At 44.2% G+C, this 21,273-nt stretch overlaps 3 protein-coding genes across 5 annotated transcripts in view; 1 reads left to right on the top strand and 2 right to left on the bottom strand.

Moving 5' to 3' along the window:
• tanc1b (tetratricopeptide repeat, ankyrin repeat and coiled-coil containing 1b) overlaps positions 1-4,383 on the top strand; it is a 102,029-nt gene extending 97,646 nt beyond the window's left edge. Inside the window, exons 24-26 of the mRNA XM_053440146.1 lie at positions 184-330; positions 1,448-1,548; positions 1,653-4,383. Of these exons, the coding sequence (XP_053296121.1) occupies positions 184-330; positions 1,448-1,548; positions 1,653-3,240 (1,836 nt within the window). The 3' untranslated portion in view covers positions 3,241-4,383. The remainder of the gene's footprint in view (positions 1-183; positions 331-1,447; positions 1,549-1,652) is intronic.
• A 794-nt stretch (positions 4,384-5,177) lies between these two features.
• Positions 5,178-19,486, bottom strand: LOC128455475 (WD repeat, SAM and U-box domain-containing protein 1). Its single transcript, XM_053439145.1, has 12 exons — positions 19,454-19,486; positions 18,518-18,638; positions 15,392-15,478; positions 13,109-13,205; positions 12,721-12,754; positions 12,596-12,636; positions 12,102-12,228; positions 11,579-11,608; positions 9,753-9,939; positions 8,426-8,599; positions 5,746-5,874; positions 5,178-5,613 (listed from the first exon to the last, which is right to left on the bottom strand). Exons 1-12 carry the CDS (start codon positions 19,484-19,486, stop codon positions 5,477-5,479), a joined length of 1,197 nt encoding a protein of 398 aa, XP_053295120.1. The 3' UTR covers positions 5,178-5,476.
• Positions 19,487-19,749: 263 nt separating this feature from the next.
• The window catches only part of LOC128456242 (bromodomain adjacent to zinc finger domain protein 2B), a 35,683-nt gene continuing 34,159 nt past the window's right edge, over positions 19,750-21,273 (bottom strand). For all 3 annotated transcript variants that reach the window (XM_053440333.1, XM_053440334.1, XM_053440335.1), the window contains 2 exons: positions 20,986-21,129; positions 19,750-20,882 (listed from right to left, as the gene is read on the bottom strand). In XM_053440333.1, coding sequence (XP_053296308.1) covers positions 20,729-20,882; positions 20,986-21,129 — 298 coding nt within the window. In that variant the 3' untranslated portion in view covers positions 19,750-20,728. The remainder of the gene's footprint in view (positions 20,883-20,985; positions 21,130-21,273) is intronic.

The raw sequence follows: 21,273 nt of genomic DNA, 5'->3' as shown, positions 1-21,273 counted from the left end.
ATGGCAGACATTACAAACCTGTCAAGTGTAGTGTGTGTTATGTGTGATTGATGAGAATGTAGAGCTCAAGCCAGAGAGCATCTATTGCATCTGCTGAATCCCCTGCCTCACTCTCCCCTCACTTCTTCCTTCTGGTTTCCTCCTCTTCCTCGCTGCATGTGTTGCCCTCCATGTGTCCTTCAGAAAGGGAAGATGAAAGAGGCGGCCCAGAGGTACCAGTACGCCCTGAGGAAGTTTCCTAGAGAAGGCTTTGGCGATGACCTGAAGGCGTTCAAAGACCTGAGGGTCTCCCTTTACCTAAATCTCTCCCGATGTCGCCGGAAAACCAATGTAAGCCTCTCAAGAGACTCGCACACGTTTTTCTTTGTTCCTCAATCAGTATTATAAATGTTTTGCCTGATCGCATTGTCTTATTTTGGATTAATCAATGTAATGACTATCAGAGAACAGAGTGTAAAATGGATATTTGGTGGAATAACATCTTTTTTTAAGTCCCCAGTTGACAAAATAATAAATATGTAACCAGGACGACCTCAGTATGTGTGGGCAGGGAAGCTTACCGGTGTTCAGATAGTAGCAGGGAGGAGGGGAGGGAGCTGCACATGCACCGAGCAGTGTGAAACAATTTTCAGCTCCAGCTTGTGTCAGCCTGTCCCCTCAGTCACAGTAAGGTGTGATGTTGTTTTTTGTCAGTGGTCAAAGCCGTACTGTTTTCAGGTATTCAACACGACATCTCAAGAACGCCTCAACTTTGGCAAAAACAATCACTCGGTCTCAAGGATGAACTGATTAGATTTGGGTTGAAATGATCTGTGTTACAAAGCAGACATGAAACAGTTTTTATGGTTTGACCTTTAGAGATAGAGTCTGCCCTCCAATCGATAAACAGAACTAATAAGAAATAATTATCATCAAGAACAAATGTGGACGTGATTTATATTGTATTAAGTTAATTTAGTTATTCTGTCAAGCAGAAAACCACTGATGATGGACACACTGGGTCAGTGGTAAGAGAGGTTTGAAGAGTTTCAGGACCAACTTTGGTCAGAGCAGCTTTTCAGTTAGAGCAGCTCATACTTAGATCAGCCAGCATCCATCAGAGACAGTGGTAGATTTCATTCATTTAAAATTAATTTTAAATCAGGGTTGGAAGATAATCAAGTGTGTGACCATACTCTGTAGATTCAAGCATCCTGAATGTGCTTTTAGGTTATGTGTTCTTTGTGTGATGTATTGTTTTACTGTTTTTAACATTATATGTGTTATTATGAAGTGTACGTGTCTAATTGTGTGTTTGTCCTTTATAGCTGTTTTCACACCGACTAGAGTTGAAATTTAGCCAAAATGTACAGAATTGTTTATTGATGAGCGTTGTCCCTGTAATTTTAAACAGAATAAATAATTCAAATAAATGTATTCATATTCATTCATTTCCCTCATCCTGCAGGATTTCGGGATGGCTGAGGAGTTTGCAACTAAAGCACTGGAGCTGAAACCCAAATCCTATGAGGCCTACTACGCTCGTGCAAGAGCTAAAAGAAGCAGCAGGTAAACTATTCAGCACAGCCCCAGACCGGCGGCGGTAGTTGTAGCTTCTGGTGATAAATTGGTTCTGGATGTGGTGACCATGTCTTTCTCCTCTCTGATCACAGGCAGTTTGCAGCAGCCATGGCTGACCTGCACGAAGCGGCCAAACTCTGTCCCAATAACCGAGAGATCCGCCGTTTGCTGGCTCGAGTGGAGGACGAGTGCAAACAGATGCAGCGCTTGCAGACCAAAGGCGGCCTCGCTGGGGCTGCAGTGGGTTCCAACCAGGCGTCCGGAGGCCATGAGTCTGACCAGGAGCAAGATGAAGGACAGGACGAACCCTCAGAGCACAGCCTCGCCAGGAGCGTGGAAGGCCAAAGAGACATCCTGGAAGAGGAAGAAGAGGAGGAGGAGGAGACGGCAGCACCCGCTCATCACTCCAGGACAGCTGAAGCATGCAGGTCACACAACAGTCACTCCTACAACAGAGTCTTACCCTCGGAGCCTGTCAGCAACAGTGTGGGACATCAGAGTCAGACCCCCAGCTCACCCCCACGCCCCGGCAGGCTGCCCCCTCACCGGTACCCTCGAGAGCACAGGGAGGCACTGGCCCAGCAGGGCCTAGTTCTGCAGCCGACCAAGCAGGCCCAGATCGTCAAGACCAACCAGCATATGAGCTCCATGCAGGCTGGGGCCGTGGGGGGGCGCTCAGGAGGGTCCAAATCTCAGTACGCTCCGTCCAGTCCCTTACCCAGCCGACACATGTCTAGCATGCTGAAGCCGGGACCAGGCATCGACATCAGCCCTCTGCCTTCTCCGGCTGACGAGCCTGTGTATGGTAACCGCATGTCGCTGGCAGCAGCTTCCACCTCCATCGGTCACAGTTTTGAAAACGAGAGCCTTCATTCACCACAAGTCTCGTTTTCATCCTGCAGCAGCAGCTCCAAAGGTGTGGGGCAGGACAGGCTGTCTTGTCACTCCGTATCCTCTCTAGATGCGTTGGCCTGCTCGGGTCCTGGACTCCAGGGGAACCACCTCGACATAGGAAAGGAGGGCATGTGTGGTGCAGGAGGATCCCAGGGAGGAGGCAGCAGCAGCAGCATGCATGTCTCCAGCTCCACCAGCAGCCTGGCGTCCAGCAGCAGTCTATCAGACAGCGGCAAGCTGGGACCCGACGTCCGCACCAAGACGAAGCACAGCCAACAGGTCAGCAGGCCAGCTCAACCCAGACCCTTCATGGGCGTCACTGACAAGACGGCTCGCTTTCAGCAGCAGCTCCTTCAGCAGCAGCAGCAGATTCAGCCGCACCTCGGCGTGCAGAGCCACCAGAGCCTGCAGTCTGCCGGCCGCAGCTGGCTCAACCACTCCTCCGACGGGCTGGTCTGTCACAACATGTCAGCGATGGGCCTGCAGCCTGTCGACTGCGAGCTGCCTTACGCCAAAACAGTGAGCACTTACCAGGAGCAGCACAAACCCCCAGCACCTCCGGGTCCTATGACGATGAGTATCTTACAAAACGGCATGCACGCCAAGGAATTCACGGAGAAATTCTGCCAAGCCGCCAACTGTTACAAAGAGTCCAAGCCAGCGCTGGCTATGCCGCACCCGTTCATGGACAGTAAGCCCAAGCAGCCGGGCTTAGTCCGAGATAATCCTGCCATCCACGTAGCTTCGATGAAACCAAAGCGATCTTTTATAGAGTCGAATGTGTAGAGATGTTTGTTTTTTCTCTCGTACAGTCCATAACGCACACGCGTACTAGCAAAAATCTAAAGTGGAAAGGTGGATTTAATTTTTTTTAACCCAGCCCTTGACAGAATACAGTCTCACTTTTTAGCCTTGTTAGAAAATACAGTACGCAAGCTGTTTGATTCCCTGTGTGGACGCAGGCCGCGGGCAGTGTACCGAATGCTCCAGATTTCTCTCCTCCCAACCTGTCGCTTGTGGCTGTCGGCTCGTTTCATGACACGTCCGCCATCGTTCAGCCGAGCTGGAGACGTTGCACTGAAGGAAGTATTCGGACGTGTACTGTACAGTCCTCACCAAAACAAAACGGTGACAGTGAGCACTTTATATGCAGTTAGGCCGCTTAAACAACACTTTCAGTTCCAGCTTAATGTTATTACGGAACAGTTCTGAGTGAATGGAAATTGAGCTTTGAACTGTGTTCATTACGTCCATGGTGCTGAGAGAAGTAAAGAAGAGGAAGTCCTCACTGAAGGTCAAAGAACGTCTCAAGGACGGGCATTCCTGTGTTTTACGAAGGATGTTATAGATCCTTGTGTATATTATTATAAATAAGTACTTTTCCTTCTTTTCAGCGAAGGTCTGTGTTCCGTGTATTGACAAGTTCAGACTTGCGTATTTTGAGTTTTATGCACATTGTTGTTCAAAAGGTGTTTAAACGTTCTAAAAAAAAGCATTTGTTAAATATGTTTGTACATTATATAAATCTCCATTAACATTCAATTGAAATCCTATTATGTACCTGCTTGTTGTTGCTGTCTAGTTTAATTTATTTACAGCGCCGATGGCTTGGTTAATTGTAAAAGCAATATATTTTATATAGTTATTTTTGCACAGCTACTAAGTCATTTTCTGATTCTCGATAATGTTGAGTTTAAGTGCATGCTACAATTGCAGTTTATATTTCAGAGTATAAAAAAAATCTATAAAAACAGAAATGGTTTTGGGGTTTAGTGCCATCACCTCTATTTTAATATGTACATTTAATGCAATTGTTTCCATGTTTTCAGTATTGTGAGCTTTATTAGCTGTGATCACATACTGTAATAGAACATTACTGCCATAGCCATCATGGGAGAGAGAAATAAAAGACCCTCTGAGGAAAAAACACACAGGTCTGCTGGTTATTATTCGAAAAAACACAAGACTGCTCAGCCCAGACTTACTATTAGAATCTCAGTTTATCAAGCAGGACCAATGACTATATATAAAGATGAGCGACGTGTCTCCCTGCTTTCCAGATATGAAGCTCAATTATCCTGGATAGGAACACGGCCATCTTGTTTATATGGAGCCAGAGTCTGGGCGGTCGTATTCAGGGGGAAGGAGCCGTGGTAACAAGGTCCTGCCGATACAGGAGTTAGTTTCGACTGTCGGTTATTTCAAATCCCCTTGTTATACAAACAAAATACTAATTAAACAGATAAAAACTACCAAAGATTAGAAAGATTATTTGACGCGTACTTTGTTCCATGTCCCATCCACCAACAAGGAGGATGTGAGTTTTATAGAGTATACTTCAGCCAGCCAGAGGGTGATCTAAGCACCTGGCAAAACAATGTGAATGCATGTGATGCTTTATAATAATAATGCCTGAACAAATCGTATATGAAGGGAAAAGTATCGCTCCCAGTATAGAACCCTGTGGAACTCCATGACTAACTTTAGTTTGCATGGACGAGTCGTTAAGATTTATGTGATAGGTGAACCTTAAACCATCTTAGCTCTGTTCCTTTAATCACTAAAACATGTTCCAGCCTCTGGTCCAGAAGCTTGTGATCTATGAGTTTCTTATTTCTCCTGCAGATGCTACATTGACCATGATTAAAGAGATGTAATTTAGGATGAACATTAACTACGATGGCCACAGGTTGATTTCAACAGCTATTCATTTTATTCCTTCTTGAACTACACTTGTTACATCTTCTTAAAAGTGGGAGTGTCATCAAAAATACACAGTATTGATTACATATAAATATATACAATACATTATATTGCCTTGACATTGGCAGGCATATTCAGTTGTTGTAAATAAAACGAACGTCTTGTTTACGATCGACTTATCTTAAACCTCACATTCAGGTTATTCTTTCAAATTTGACTCTTGAGCTTCACCCTGAACAAAACTTTATATCAGTTTTTACTTTAATGAGTAAGGACCTTTTTGGTGGATTCTGACAAACAAGCTGAAACGAGATGCTCTCTACTGACTCGACTTCCAACGTGTGATGGCCATCTTCAGAGACCTGTTGGGGGTTAGGAGTGTGGTCTGCAGGGGCAGGTTGGTCATGGTGCTGGTTTTGTTCTTGCCTCTGATCCAGCTCTCGTAGGAATACCCATCTGCGAGGTAGACACACTTTGACTCTCTGAAGACACTGACACAGTTACGTATGTTGATAAAGAAAATGTATAGATGTCTGCAGAAAGAATCAAGGGCACTGCCTTTTTCCATTTCACTCTTTTCCGTCTAACCTGCAGAGATGACTGGATCCCTCGTCAGCTCTCTGGTGATTGGACACAGAAACTCATGGGGAGCGTCTGAACCGCTCTGCTCTGCCTTCAAGGCCTCGATCTTCCTCAGGAGACGGAGGCCCACCGACTCTGAGAAACTGACAGCCATGTTTAGTATTCTGGTCGTTGAATTACATCACACGCAGTGCAATTTCTTCCAACACTTAAACTTTATTGAACCAAAAGGGTTTTTGTATCCAACATTCAACCTGTTGGTTTTTCCTCCTAAAACGACTCACTGTGCTGCTTTAATGTGATTCCACTGAGACGCGTGGCTTCAGTGTTCCTCTGTGAAACACTTGACAGGCTCAAACAAAAGGGAGGAGGAATACAAATGGACCTCGGCTCTGCTCAATCGGAGCTGAGACAAAGAGGCCGACACACTCACTGTGGGTTGATGTCTCCCCCTGAGTTTATGTGGCTTTTGCTTCAAAGTCAACACCTCTCATTAATCTACTTGAGAATAAAAGTCCAAAAGGCTCCAATCAGGGAGAAGTCGCTCCGCCGGCAGCTGCACGTCGCTGCCCGCTGCGTCCCCCTTTGAATTTGTCCTCGGCTGCAAATTTCAGCCCCAGCTACAATCGGAGGGACGACCTTTACGGCCACATGAGTGGTGGCTGTGTCTGCGTGTGGCGTCACAGAGGTGGGGGCCAGTGATGGAGCGGATGGGAGCTGCCGCAGTGACATTTTTCCTCAAGTCCTTAAGAGACCTCGACTCATCTCAAACGTCTCTTCTCAGTGAAACATGCTGAACACGTTAAGTGCTTTAATTAATCCAGGAAATGACTCCGGGGACGGGAAAAACTGCTCCTCACAGCTCTATAGGGTTTGAGGTTTCCATAAGTTCCCACATCTTTCATGGTAGCTCGAGCCATTAGTACGACACCGTCCACTTTACATTTAGATAGATAATTTGATGAGACGCGGCGGACATCTCCTCTGAGATACACTGAATTATATCCAAGAGGAACTTTTTTTTTTTTTTCTCCCCCTACTCAAAGATTCATGAATATTTCATCAAGGAAAGTGTGCTGGAATCAAATTTGCTGTGTATGTGTGTGGTTAAGTGTGTGTGTGTGTATGTGAGTCTACGCTCACACAAACAGCATGGGAGGAAAAGGATAGTTGTTACTTGCAGGGCACAGAACGGAGAGGAAATGTGGCAAGCTGCTGTTTCCACTGTCCTCACTCTGTACTCATGAAACACACAGAAAATAAATTCCCATTCCATAAAACCATGATTTGCACAACGGAGCAGCGTTGAGGATGAGTTGACTTTTCTTTTCTTTTTTTAAACAGTGTTTACAGACAATTAAAGCAAACAACAGCAGCCAAAGGGCTTTTTTTACCGTGATGAGGGGCAGGATGCGATGCAACTTGTTACGTGATTACACTCAGTACCTGTAATCAGACCAACAGCAGCTTCTGTGGGTTCGATGCAGCGTGTGAACTGTGGGATTCGCTCCCTTCGAAGCTGCGTGTGAAAATACGAATTCAACCCAGACTGCGATTAGCTAAAACTACCAGAATTAAACACTCGCTATAAAACGCTCAGGCCTCCACCAAGTACACAAATTACAATCCAGGGAGTTGCAACAGAAGATAATGAGGTTTTAATCTGCGGTGAGGACGTCATGCATAGTTTTGACCTGATGTCTTTTTCTAGAGAGAACTGTGTGTGATATGGTGAAGAAGAAGAAGAAGAAGAAGAAGAATTGCAAAATAAGTAGAGATCATTTCTTAGGCTGAACTTTGTAGTTTGTAAATTATGATGATCCTAGACTGTAAACAAAAATGCAGAACGCCTCTCCACTACCTCCCACTTTACAGAAATGAAGCCCCAAAAAAAACACGGGACATGTGCACACGGAGCCGCGGTGTTGAGGTCCCACTGATACAAACCCCTGACAGATCTGAAGTCAGTCTCAGTTGTCGATCATGATGTTTGACTCCATTTTTTAAATATCAAATCATGATGGTCCACACAGATCTTCAATCCCATCAACCAGTAATGAAACCAAATATTTTGGAAGCCATCTTTCACATTTAGAGACTGTGCAACAGTGAATGGGGGGACGGAGCAGTGAGTAGTTTAGGTTAGCATAGAGATAGAAGACAGTTGCAAATAGTTAGCCAGGCTCAGGTCTTAATGCTAAGCTAACATCACAGATTTTTCACTCCCCCTCCGCACCTCAGTGTAGACCCTGTGCAGCCCAGCGTGAATTAATCATATTTTAAGAGGGATTATAAATGTTTGTGACGTAAAGGTCATCGTGTGGGGTTCTGTCCTCGCTGCATCATTTCTGTTTAAACAGACAAAAAACACTGCTGCTTCGTGTCAATAAATCCGATCTGTATTTTGGGGGGAAATAAATCAGTTCCTCAATAAAAGCTGCTTATATCACGCTATTGAATTTGGGCTTGTCTTGTTTTAGGATCAAACATTAAATCCCCAGAAAAACACTGAATCCCAATGTGTGTGTGTGTGTGTGTGTGTGTGTGTGTGTGTGTGTGTGTGTGTGTGTGTGTGTGTGTGTGTGTGTGTGTGTGTGTGTGTGTGTGTGTGTGTGTGTGTGTGTGTGTGTGTGTGTGTGTGTGTGTGTTGTACACTAATGTACGTGACTGTGTTTTATATCCTCACCAATTCCGAGCTCTGAGGCTGTTTCCTTGTTCAGCCGGCTAAGCTCCGGTCCATCGATGTTGGCTTTAAAGTTGCCAACAAGCGGCTCTAGTTCCTCCTCGTGCAGCCAAGTCTGCACATCCCCCTCCGACCAATCAGCAACCAGCGGCCTGAAGTGACCCGGCAACTTCCTTCCTGCAGAACGCACAACAGGAAGGGAGGAAGTGCTCGGCCATTACTCCCCCGTCTCTGGCAGCAAAAACATTTCTGATGCAACAAACGATTTCCCTGACACTCCGCAGAAAAATGGACACAGTCACTGTGCGGTGGGATCGGAGATAATTAACCTTCACACATGCACATGCACACATCCCTGTCCTCACAAAGGTGGGAGCCAGAAAATGAAAGCCGGGGTTGTGTTACTTCAGACGGAGCCAGCATGCAGCTCATCAACCTTCAGTTTGACGCCATGCGAGCGAGCAGCCGTCGTTTATCACGCCGGGCGGAGGTAAACCGGCCCGGAGTGTTCGGCCCCGCTCATGACACCTCACAGCGGCCGCATGCTTCCCATCGCCCATCATTAGCCCAAGACTGGAAGCTTTTCAAATAACCCTGAAGACTGGAAGGTGTGGCTCATTACAACGCTCGCCCCATGGAGGGATTCTCACCCTCACCTCATGCATCTAACTATTCAAACTCCATGCATGTTTTTCCTTCACAAAAATATTCAGTTTCGAATGCCGAGAGGGCAATTTGATCGCCCCCGTGTCAGAGAAAGAAGAGAAACAACGTTCACTCAAATTATAACATGTCCTGTGGCTGCACTGATATTCCTGCCTCTGATTGATCCATCCTTCATATCTCAATATAGTATTGTTAAATCTCATGATAAATTGTAAAAACACTGAATGCTAAAACTCGAGCCAGGGGCACTGCAACAAGTTAGGCAAAGCAGGCAATTACCAGAGGTTGCCCCCCTTGGAAGTTTGTACATTTGCTTTGTACGTCAGACTGTAATGACGCCATAGCACCTTATAGACATGCAGTGAACTCTGCATAATCTCCTGAGGGGCTGTATGTGAGAACTCTAATGCGCGGCAATGCTGAATACCCCCCCCCCCCCCCCCCACCTGAACCTTCTGGACCAGAAAATCTCCGGCTGCGTTCTACACAAGTCAAAGACAAACTGCAGAAAATGTCCAGACTCAATTGTCCGGACATTTCCTGGAGTTCATGTCCGATAATGACGTGTGTAGTGTTAGACCACTAGACCACAAAGCCACGAACTTTCTGCATAATGCTTCAAAGTGTAGAGGTTTGGTTGAAGACCAGAATTTCTGAATGTGACCTGTGTAGCTGTGATGGACATTTGCACTCAAACGCTCGTGGCTGATGCACCAGCCGTCGTTGAGATCAGTCTGGAGCGAATTGTTGAAGCGACAGACGCAACACATCCACTCACTGGATCTGCATGACAGTGAGCAGAGTACCACCAGCTCTGCCGGGGAGTGTGTGGAGTCTCCCAGTCTGAGAGGCTGAGTCATGGAAACAGGAAAACCTCAGAGCTTCACGGCTCAGCCTGCTCGGTTTAATTACTCAGACAGATGCACAAACGAGGCTTCTCTCCATAATCTCCATTCTTCACTGCTCAGAAGACGAGGCGGGTGATTGTCTATTTTTCTAACTGTCAATGAATCCCATGAACAGAACAGCCAGCGATGAATTTATCCTGTTAATAAGCATCGTCTGCCCAGCAGAGCCCAGTCTCATTCATTCTTTGCACCTCGTGGTCAAACTAAACATGGAGCAGCAGCGTTTAGCTCAGACCCTCAGTTCATTGAAAGCTTCAAGATGTACAGTATCCCACTGCTTTTAATTTACGGCCCTGTCTACAACACATGTTTTCCATCCCTGCTGCTGATTAGATCTTTGTTCAAGCTGAAGCTGGGAGGAGCTGGAAGTCATGTAATGTCACCAAAGCCTGTGAACTAATAAGAGCTGGAGCTGTAGTCTCATGGTCTGATGGAGGAGTGGCCGGTCATTGTGCTGTGGTGGTACAACAGACCCCCAGGATAACTATTATTTAGTCATTAGACCTAATAAAAGGCTGCCTGCTTCGAATAACTTCATGTTTACTGAATGTTTTTTCTGTGTCAGCTCCAGACTAATTGACACCATGTCCAAGAATTCCTCCTTGTGGCTGCCTTGTGTTAAAATGGATTAAAAACCGAGTGTTGACCCTGTGAAAACCAAAATGGAGCATCATCTAGAAACAGAACTCTTCTGTGTTAGGATTCTCCGTCCATTTGCTAATTGGCACTAAACTAATCAGAGTCCCAACAATAGCTGCTGAGATATTTTTAAGAGCAAACTGGTGGACTGACACTGTGATTCCCAAAGTCATGGCTGTAACATCGCTAAAAACTAAATCCTGTTGACAGAAAGAATAATGGCAGATGTTTCTTTTGGGTAAAGTGCAACTTCTCTTCTTGGCTTCACCCGAACTGAAGCGCTGTGTTTCTGGCTTCACACAACCCAGTTTACAGCCTGCAGATATACAGTGGCAAACACAACATGGGGAAAGCTCTCCATCACATGCAACATAGAGAAAACTAGAATAGCACTCAGGTGAATGCAAAGCCCAAGAGTTCCCTGAAATGATATCAAGCTGCTCACACTCAGAGATGTAAGTCTGTTAAATACGCCTGGGTTTTTTTCAGACAAGATCCATAAATTATTACCTATAGGAAACTGGTGAAAATGTTAACGGCATGTCTTGCAATGTTTAAGAAAGTAAAAACAAAAATCCTGGATCCCCACACTTGTACGGATCTGTGCCATAATTTGATGGATTCTCTCCTGGCCCACATCCAACCCCTTCCCCAGTTTTGTGGAAATCACGTTACAGTCGGAAAAAACAACAGGCGTAAAAAAACTTAACCTAGTTGGCAGAGACTGGAAGAAAAGCGGGACATGAAAAGTGGATTGGGACATGAAATGATCTAAACACCTGCACTAAGACTTATATCAACTTCCTGCTGACATTGACCCAATAATGAGCTTATTTCCCAAAACTGGACACACACACAATACACAATACGCAGCACTTTTCAGCTCCAATACGACTGTGAATGAAGACTTCTAAGGGCAAAACGGAGCAATAAATGTATTTACCTCGGCACTCTGTCGGCCTCGATTCAGCCGCTGCAGGAGAACATGAAAGAGAATAAGTTTAATATGTGAAGAGAAAGAAAGAGAAGATTAAAGGACAGGGGGGAGATGGGGAGTAAGAGAAAGAGGGAGGGAGAAAGTCAGATCTCAATTGAGGAGGAATTTGCTTTGTCAACATGGGGCTGACTGATGGCAGATGGAGGAGCTTCCCTGATGAAGCTTCAAGGCCTCCAGATGTCTGACGATTGCACCTTTTCATTTTCTATTCCAAATATTTTCTTTCATGTCGGGCTGGAAGAGGATTCACCTCGATAACAAGTGCTCTCCCGGGCTCAGCGGTAGTTTCCTTGAGACGCTGCAGCCAGACACCACCACACATGTAATATGAGCCTTCTCCCGCTGGATATCTCCCAGAACACTCGTTCAGGGGAAACTCTGAATGGCTCCCGGGCTCTGAGGCCGCTGCTAACGGCCTATTTTAAAAAGAGGAGTGATTGGAGCGTTGGTTGGAGTCTGACCCCCCCACCGAACAATCCCCTGTTAAGCATTTGCCAGTTAAGCCATCTCCTATTCTCCACACGTTCACCGTTCTGTCCATGGAGCCGGTTGCAATCCACGGCATGGTGGGAGACAGAGCTACAGCAGCGACATACCTGCAGGTGTGAGCGGGGGGGTGGGGGACATTGTGTGTGTGACAGAGAGAAACTTGCACAGGAAGAGATCTGCGTTAAAAGTCAAGTTTCCTCTTCATACAAAAAACATCTAAATCAAGTCTTGGATCGTTCAGTATCTTAAATCCGTTCAAACACTTCAAAGTGCTCTGCCGGAGCCCCCCCCGCTGTGCCACTTCAATGACTCGACTGGCGAGCCGAGCCGAGCAGCGCCCGGTTGCATCACCGCACCCGGGGCTTCTGGGAGAACAACTAATCAAGCAAAAATCCCACGTTTGGATGCCCGAACCCTGGGAATCCGATTCTGATCGTGTTTGTCTGCAGAGATTCCGCAGCGGAGGCCGCTCACCTGTCGTGCTGTTTCAAAGTGTGGAGCGGGGCTCCCGCGTTCTGTGAACAGAGCAGAACATCTTTGTTTTTCTCATGAACCACCTGAAGGCAGCAGAATGCGAGTGTTCTCTGTGTTTTACTCACTGTGTCATGTACTGCAACACTTTTATCCACTGAACTGTTGAGTTGGAGAGTGAAGTGTTTCATTCGCAGGATTCACAAGCAGGCATTTGCATTATCGAATAACTGTTGTTATGAAAAACACAATTTCTCATGTTTCTATTTAAGTGCCACAAACAGAGCAGAGATTATGGACCCAGCAAAAGCTACACACACAAAACACACTCCTCCTGTGGTGACTGAGGGAACAGCAGCACCACAGATCAGCTCAGAGGACCAGGGAGGAGAGATCCCTTTAACTTCCTCTGATCCCAGGGAGGAGATTGTTTTACAGTAAATGATTGAAAAAAACGAATGACGGATAAAAAAAGGACGATTTTCAGATGTGTTTGTGGGGAGAGTGACTTCTCACCCTGAGACGACCAGATCTCCATCAGAGAGGGAGAGGGCACAGGACAGAACTGGAGCCGAATGACTGGTGACAGTGTGGAGGCGCTTCATGACCCAAGCTGAACAAACACACACACACACACACACACACACACACACACACACACACACACACACACACACACACACACACAGTGTCAAAGTAAAGTTGTGTCCTTAATTTCTTCAGTTATCAGCCTCTTGCAATTTGTCCAAAAATTCAGTCCCTCATCAACATGCACGCACGCACATGCACACACACACACGCACACACTGACAGACTCACACACACACACACACACACTCACACACACACACACACACACACACACACACACACACACACACACACACACACACACACACACACACACACATTTGTACTTCTATCTAGTGATGACACTAATTGAATACATCCAGTAACCTGAACCATACAAACTAAATGCTTAATCCTAACCCCTATCCTAAATTAAACCCTAATTCTAACTCTAACCCTAAAACCAAGTCTCAACCCTCAAACAGCCCATTGGAAAAGTGAGTGTCCTCACTCTGTAGGGTCTAAATGGTCCTCACAAAGATAGAAGTACAGGAACACAAACACAAAGTCAAAGTAAAGTTGTTTCTGGATTTGTTCAGCTCGGCCTTGTCAGAAAATACTAAATTTCAGGACCACAACAACACTTTGACACACACACATACACACACAGTTGTTTCTCCAAGACTTCAGAAACCTTAAAACATGTCTTCTCCTAGATTTAAGTCACAAAGACTTGCTTTATGTCCCAATAACGAAGACAAGACACCATAATACCCCCCCCCCCCCCCCCCAACACACACACACACAAGGTCAAAGCAAAGTTGTGTCTATTTGTTCAACTACCGGCCTCCTGCAATTTGTCAAAAAATACTGAAATTAAGTCCCTCCCAACAACACACACACACACACACACACACATACACCCTTCACCGTGCATCATCGACTGGACCCCCACCCCACAGTCTGACAACCCAAAACTTTTTTCTTTTTCTTTTTTTATCAATAGCTCTCTTCCCTGTCTGGCTCAGAGCGGTGCCACCTGCTGACAGCTGCTGGGAAACAAAAGCTTCTTCTTCCGGGCAGTGAAGCTGTGGTTCTCACAGCCTGAGATACTGAGACGCTTCAAAGAAATACACCACTGTTCCCCAATTCTACTGTTTGTGCCAAAACTAATTGATCCGTAGCACTGTTTAAATAATCAGCTTGTAAACAAATGTCTTAAATCAAACTTCCATTAGAGAACAAACTGTTGTGTGGACAGATCATTTGTTATTTTCATACATATTCATGAGGCGATGTTAAACAAACACAGGTGAGGCTGGAGAAAAGAAACTGAGCTACATGAATAAAGCAGAGAAAATACATTGTAGACATGAGATATGAAAATAAAACTGATGTGATGTGTATGCAAGAGGCTTCTTCTGCTTCTAGGCTTTAGGAAAATGATTTGACTGACAATATTTTAAAAGATCAGATCCACAGAGCTTCCAAACAGCTCTGGAATATAACTATTCCATCTGCCGTCCAAATATCGGGCCCAAGGCAGGGACCAGAAAAATGTTCCACATCAACAGCAGACACAGAAATCCCAGTTTCAAACCAGCTCCTCCACAGAGACACATGTGGGCAACAGTGTTTTGAAGGAAGTGAACGAGGTTTGTGTCCTTCTACAACCTGCTCAGAGAGAGAGAGAACATCCCCACGGACCCCAGAAGGGTCACAACACAGGACACGCTGCATCCTCCCAAGAAACGCCTGTTACCACGGCAACACATCTTAGGGAACGTGCAACATGGCGCTTTCACAGACGCCAACAGACAGTCTGTGAGCAGGTGACACAACCTGAGAGCAAACACACAACGTTTACTGCGATCGCTCGTACAAGATATGAATGTCAGAGTGGATATATACGCTCCTCCAAACTCACACACACACACACACACACACACACACACACACACACCTCTGCTGCTTCTGTATTTCAGGAGAATGTCTTAAAGTGATGCATTATTAATGACTCAGTCTGCAGCTGATTTATTCCACACACTAATAAAATTCCTCTATTCTGCAGAGATTTCAAGGTTAAAACTGTCTCTCTCTCTCTCTCTCCCTCCCTCCCTCCCTCCCTCCCTCCCTATCTGTCCCTCTCTCTCTCCCTCTCTCTCTCTCCCTCTCTGGTGCTGGAGTGATGGGACTTTTCAGTTGAGGGAGCAGGCGTAGGTTTCATACCTGCTCCTTCACGCTGGGAAACAATCCATATTTTCAGCTGGCTGTCCTGACCACAGGAGGCCAGTCGAAACTCCACACAGCTGCCATCTGCAAAACACAAACACACACACACACCTCAATATTCACGCTTAGCTGGGTTTAATAACCAAACATGAATAGATGCTCTGTGACGGACTGTGTGTGTGAACATGATGCAGCATGAATCTTTCACACAGTAAGTGTCATAGATAAAGTCTTTAGATTAGAATCAGGCTTTCATAATTAGATTTATGAGCTTATAATTCAAAATCAACATCATAAAATGAACATTAAGATTGAATAAAAACTTAATTAGTGCGTGAGTGGATTTTATATTCTATATGAGAGGAACAGGACAGAACTAAAATATGAAGAATCCTAAACAGAGGTTGATGGATTTGAAACAACAGAAGCTCCTCTAGTTGAGGAAGCTGTGAATCTACCGTTCAGTTGTGTTTCAGTTCAGTGAGTGGGAGACCCAGTCAGAGCTCCAGTCAACACGTTGATAGATTTAGTTCTTTCTTTACAGGAAACTGACTTACAGAATGATTCACTACATGAGGCTGCAGAGGGCGCTGCTGCTCAGTAAAAGTAACAGTGTTGCTTCAAATGACAGAGAACACTTACACATCCCTACACTCAGGCACATGCACATGACATTTTGGGGCCCAGGTGCTCAATCCAAAAAAAAAAGGGCACCCATCGCCAAAATTATTTAGGAAATTAAAAATAATAATAATAAATAAAGAACACAGTAGGACATTTTCAACTTATATATATTTATATATTTCAAATTTTCAATTTGAATAAATAAATGAATAACAGGCAAAAACAGACAAAACAAGGCCATATTGAATAACCAAATAATATGTTAGGGTTAGTGATGTGATGGGCTCCTCTGGACCAGGTGGGGTTACTGATTCTCCCTCATTTGTTTTACTAGTTCATGGCCTAATCCAAGATAAGAGAGAGCTGCTACCCTGAGCTGCTTGCTGCAGCTCCCTATCCTTCTGCTTTTAGAGTCTCTCTTTTCTTGGCATTATGCTGCAAATTTAGTCAATTATATAAATCAATGTTGTGCATAACGATCAAGAGTGTCTTACACAATCTCCATAAAGCTGACAACACAGTACACACCCTTTTTTTATACTGTTTTCTGACAGAGTTGAAGCATAAGCAGCATTACACTAGTAATATACCACAATATACCTAGTCTGTCTGTCTGTCTGTCCGTCTGTCTGTCTGTATCTCTCTCCCTCTCTCTCTTCATTAAACATGACAAACGTCAGTAAACAGCTAGACAAGGCTTTGAAATCACGGAGTTTTTTGTTTGTTTATTTTTTAGGAAACGTCGGACCAGTTGCAACGTAATGTTTTCAGCGGCGCTAATGTTGTGGTTCATTTATCAGCAAACAAAGTCGGGGATGCACAAACACCGTCATTACCTGTTTGTCTGATGCTGCGGGCAGTGTTGTGCAAGTTCACTACTCTCATGAACTAGTTCAAAGTTCAGTTCATACAGTAAACATGAATAGTTCACGTTCATAGTTCACCATTTAAATTCTGAACTAGTTCATAGTTCAGTTCATTTCATAGTTTTAAGGTGGAAAGTGAGAATGAAAGACTTAACCTGTTAAAGAAAACCTTATCCATCACTACCCCTTGCCTTTACTGTCGGAATCTTTATCAGACATTGTGTAAAAATCCCTCTCTGCTTTCTGTATATGAGCTGTTGTGTTGCAGGTATGGCCTGCCCCTTTAAGGAAAGTTTGTAGTGTGTGACGTAGCGCACCAGGGTATTGTGGGAAAATACGCTAAAAGTGTGTTTATAAGGAGAAGTGACGGAGCACATAGAGGTGAGTGTTGCTCCTGCTGTATATCCGAGAAATAAAGTGGCCGCATTCCAAGTAAAGAAACATCTCCTCCTCCTTCTTCACGGAGCGGTCCGGACGGCTGCTTACCGGCCAGACAGCGAGCCAAGATAACCAGTGACAGGGGCGGCTCCTGGTACAGGCGACATAGGAGACTGATTTACAAGACGTGACACATGCAATGTAAAACAATACATTAACGTCACACCATCATCCTCTAACCCCGGGGACGCACCGGAGGTAGAAGCGCTGTAAAAAGCGCTCCGCCTCCTTTCCTCGCTCATGGTAAATACTTTGACTGTTCGCACCGGCAGCGTAGTGCCGGGAAGAACCAGGAAGCGCCGCAGCCACACACACAAGCACATAATCTCCTGTGGGGGGTGGCGGCTACAGGCTTGCGTAGGTCAGTCACCTGTGAAGACCAGCATCATTTACCCCTGAACCAGCGCGGAGAAATAATGATGATGATGAAAAATGAAATATAAAATGAAATATAAAAAATTAAATTAAATTAAATTAAATTAAATTAAATATAAAAAAAATGTAATTAAATTAAATGGGGGAAAAAAAAAATCTGCGCGCACATCTTGCGCAGAAGCCCATTGCGCACATCCTGCGCAGAAGCCCATTGCGTAGGAATTGCGCGCGCAGCTTTTTTTTTTTTTTTTTTAAATACATTTTTCCCTGTTTTTATATTTAATTAATTTAAAGTTACATAGTGTAAGATATTTTGCAATTAATAAGATAAATCCGGCCAATTTTAGGAGATCAGTATATCGCCAGCTTGAAGTTGGGAGAGAGTGGGGTTCGAACCCGACTCGGAGGGCGGACACTTTACCAACTAGGCCAAACCGCGATGATTTCCGTGACGAACTAAGCACATTAAGAAGATGGACAAATAATCGTGTGTGTGTGTCCGTGTCATTTTATGCTGCTTTTGATAAACACTTCAGAGAAAATATTTTCTACTTTACTCTATATATTTATATATAGGAGACCTCGGGGAAGACCCAGGACTAGGTGGAGAGATTATATCTCAACACTGGCCTGGGAACGCCTCGGGATCCCCCCGTCAGAGTTGGTCAATGTGGCCCGGGAAAGGGAAGTCTGGGGCCCCCTGCTTGAGCTGCTCCCCCCGCGACCCGACCCCGGATAAGCGGACGAAAATGAGATGAGATGAGACGCTATATATTTGACAGCCGTACTAAAAAGTTACTTTTATATTTTTGGCTTCAGCAGTAAACCCCGTAGCCGTGTCCGGACACCGGAGAGCCGGGCAGCTCCGAGAAATCCGCGGTGTCGTACACGCTGAGTGTTTTATCGGCCGAGCAGGTGGCGAGCAGGTCGTCTGTGTGCTGCTGCAGAGTGTGGACCATGATGAAGAAGAGGAGGAGGGAGAGAATGAGGTTCACTCACTAGAGGGCGCACACTGATCTAATATGAGACAAACAGCTTATGGGAGCTGTGAAAGGGATGAAGGCGGATGTGGAGTCTCTCAGGAGGAACATGGACTTCCTGTTTCAGCCCAGTTATAACGTGTTTATCTCAGATGTTATCAGTCACGTGATCCTCAGTCACACAACGCTCACTTCTTCTTACAGTTTGACCTTCTCTTAGGGAAGGGATTTCCCTACTTGTTACTGAACTCCAAATTCAATACAGTTATATCTTTAAATATGAAGGTGATCAGTATAAAAACCTAACACAACCCACAGTAGCTCTTTTCAGTGGAGCTGATTTCAATTACTTCACTTTATAACCATGACAATATATTACATTTCATCTGTTGATCATTTATATTCAGAATTATACCTGCTGATTACCCAACTTCTGTAGCTGGGAAATTAATGTAAGCAGTAACATTGGAGTGAATATTTCCGCATGAAGTGGTGTATGTATGAAGTAGAAAAAATGCAAATCCTTAAATCCGTCAAAATATCACTGAAGTAGTGAATTAACCTTCATTGGCACTGACGCTTTGAACCCTTTATAGCATGTTTATGATGAACTTCTGGTCTTTTAGTCCATTTACACTCAAAATCATTTTTTTTAAAGTAGCGCAACTTTATTATTTCCCCACAAGTATCTGTAAAATACTCTGACTTAGAACCAAAATTTAAAAAGTCCTGTTATAATTTTATCTTTAATATTATTTTAAATCTAAATCCTGTACCGATTTGAGCTCCTTTATATCCTGTTCGATCATCAGATCTCAAACTACACTTTGTATTGTGTTTGTTGATCATGTTTTGTTCTACCCAATAACTAAGCTGGGAAATGTAAGTAAGCAGCAGGAGTGAAGTGAAATAATAGAGGAAATACTTCCTAGTGAAGCGAAGTTTAAAAAAAGGTAAATTCTCAAGTAAGCGTCCTTAAAATATATATATTTTTAATGATTATTAAACTTATTAACCTGAAGCTAAAAAGGCTGAGATTCTGCTTAATAATAGTGCTACTTCTGGAAGAAAAACTTTATTTTATCTGTGCCATCCACCATTTAAAAATAATATACCTACAAAAGTTGCTACTACTATATTCATAGTAAAATCCAGTTACTTCCAAGTCTTCCTGCTGCAAATGTCTGGAGACGCCTCCAGCCGACCGTGACTCCGTCCAACTCCCGCTGGATTAAAGCCCAGCGCAGGTGTCATGTCTGTCCGCAGGACGTCTGACAAGACATTGTCAAACACAATGCACCACAGAGAACTTTGCATTTTGTGTAAGGGGGTTTCTTACAGTATATTTTGCAGGACACACACACAGACTGTAAATAGAAAAAGGAAGAAAGAGACGAATGCACTATTCCGTTCACTGTTCAGAGGTCAGGCACTACAATACTGAGGAAAGCAGTGTTTGAGTGGACGTTCAGACAGTGTTTGTAATGCTTCAACTATCCTTATCCACAGAGACTATTCAGTATGTACACTATACATTTTTTAAATGTAAATAAAGAAAGCAATGAGCACTATACATGTGACAGTAAACCTCGGTATCTTTTTACACTTAAACAGAACAGTAGCACTGCTGGACCCCGTAGTAACAAATAAATGCTGTAAACTTTTTTTTTTTTCTTGATCGGCTTGATCAGTCGTCCATTAAACAATCTTTATACGTAGTTAAAGCTGTGGGCCATCTCCTTCTGTTTCTTAGAAAAGACTCAAACATAAATATGAAAAATAAATACACATATACAAAAAGCTGTACTGCAGTGCTGATGATATGAAAGAGTCAATGACCTGTTTGATTCCCAAACAACATGTTGAGTTATTTTCATGAACTAAACAGTATTGCACTTGAAGATACTGATTCATGGAGTGTTTGTTCTTTCACATTGCACAATCGGCTTTATTGAAGCTCATACTGATCTAGTGTCACAGGTGAAGAGAAGGCCTCCGATACCAAAGAGGACGTTTGATAAGTAGCACAAGTGATTCTCTTTATTTTAGCTTTAGTTTTTCTTCAGCAGCTCAGTCCATCGTTTGTCAAAGAATTCTTTCAGGTTGTGTCCGGCTTGTCCGATTTTTGAATCGTCCTCATTGTATTTCTCACAGTTGTCAAAAACCAGGTTGACGTCCATGATGAATGTCTCGAGATTTAGGTACCTGCAAAGATTGGAATGGTTTAATTGTAATTCAGAGGCAGCATTCAAATCAGAAAAGCAACTGAAATAAAAGATGCATGAATGTATGTATAACACAAACGTACTGGTTGTTGCTGAGTTTTTCTCTGATGGTGGAGAAGTCCATGGGCTTCTTGATGATCTTCTTGTACCAGGGTACGGCTTTGTGGTTGACTGGAGTGAGAAAGGGCCGCGCGTCCTGATGAGCCTCCAGCTCAGTCAGCAGAACTCTGGAGGAAAATGAGCAGTCGACAAAGCTGAGCTTTTAATATAGGTTCAGATATTTGTGAAAAAGTTTGAAACAGATTTCAGATTTTTAAGTGAACAAGGATGATTGGACATGTCATCAAAGCTCATCTAACTAGATGACCAAC

The sequence above is a fragment of the Pleuronectes platessa genome, chromosome 14 (genome assembly GCF_947347685.1).
Source record: "Pleuronectes platessa chromosome 14, fPlePla1.1, whole genome shotgun sequence".
NCBI lineage: Eukaryota > Metazoa > Chordata > Actinopteri > Pleuronectiformes > Pleuronectidae > Pleuronectes > Pleuronectes platessa.
The sequence above is the reverse complement of the archived record's forward strand: the minus strand, read 5'-3'. Positions and strand labels throughout refer to the sequence as shown.

What these genes read in the sequence shown, in the direction of transcription:
- LOC128455475 (XM_053439145.1), bottom strand. Translation starts at nt 19,486, where the DNA reads ATGATCGAACAGGATATAAAGGAGCTCAAATCG. An exon ending in ACACGGCTACGGGGTTTACT is followed by an intron (nt 15,479 to 18,517) that starts GCTGAAGCCAAA and finishes TGTGTTTTGCAG; the next exon opens with ATGGCAGCTGTGTGGAGTTT. An exon ending in TTCCCAGCGTGAAGGAGCAG is followed by an intron (nt 13,206 to 15,391) that starts GTATGAAACCTA and finishes GTGTTTGTTCAG; the next exon opens with CTTGGGTCATGAAGCGCCTC.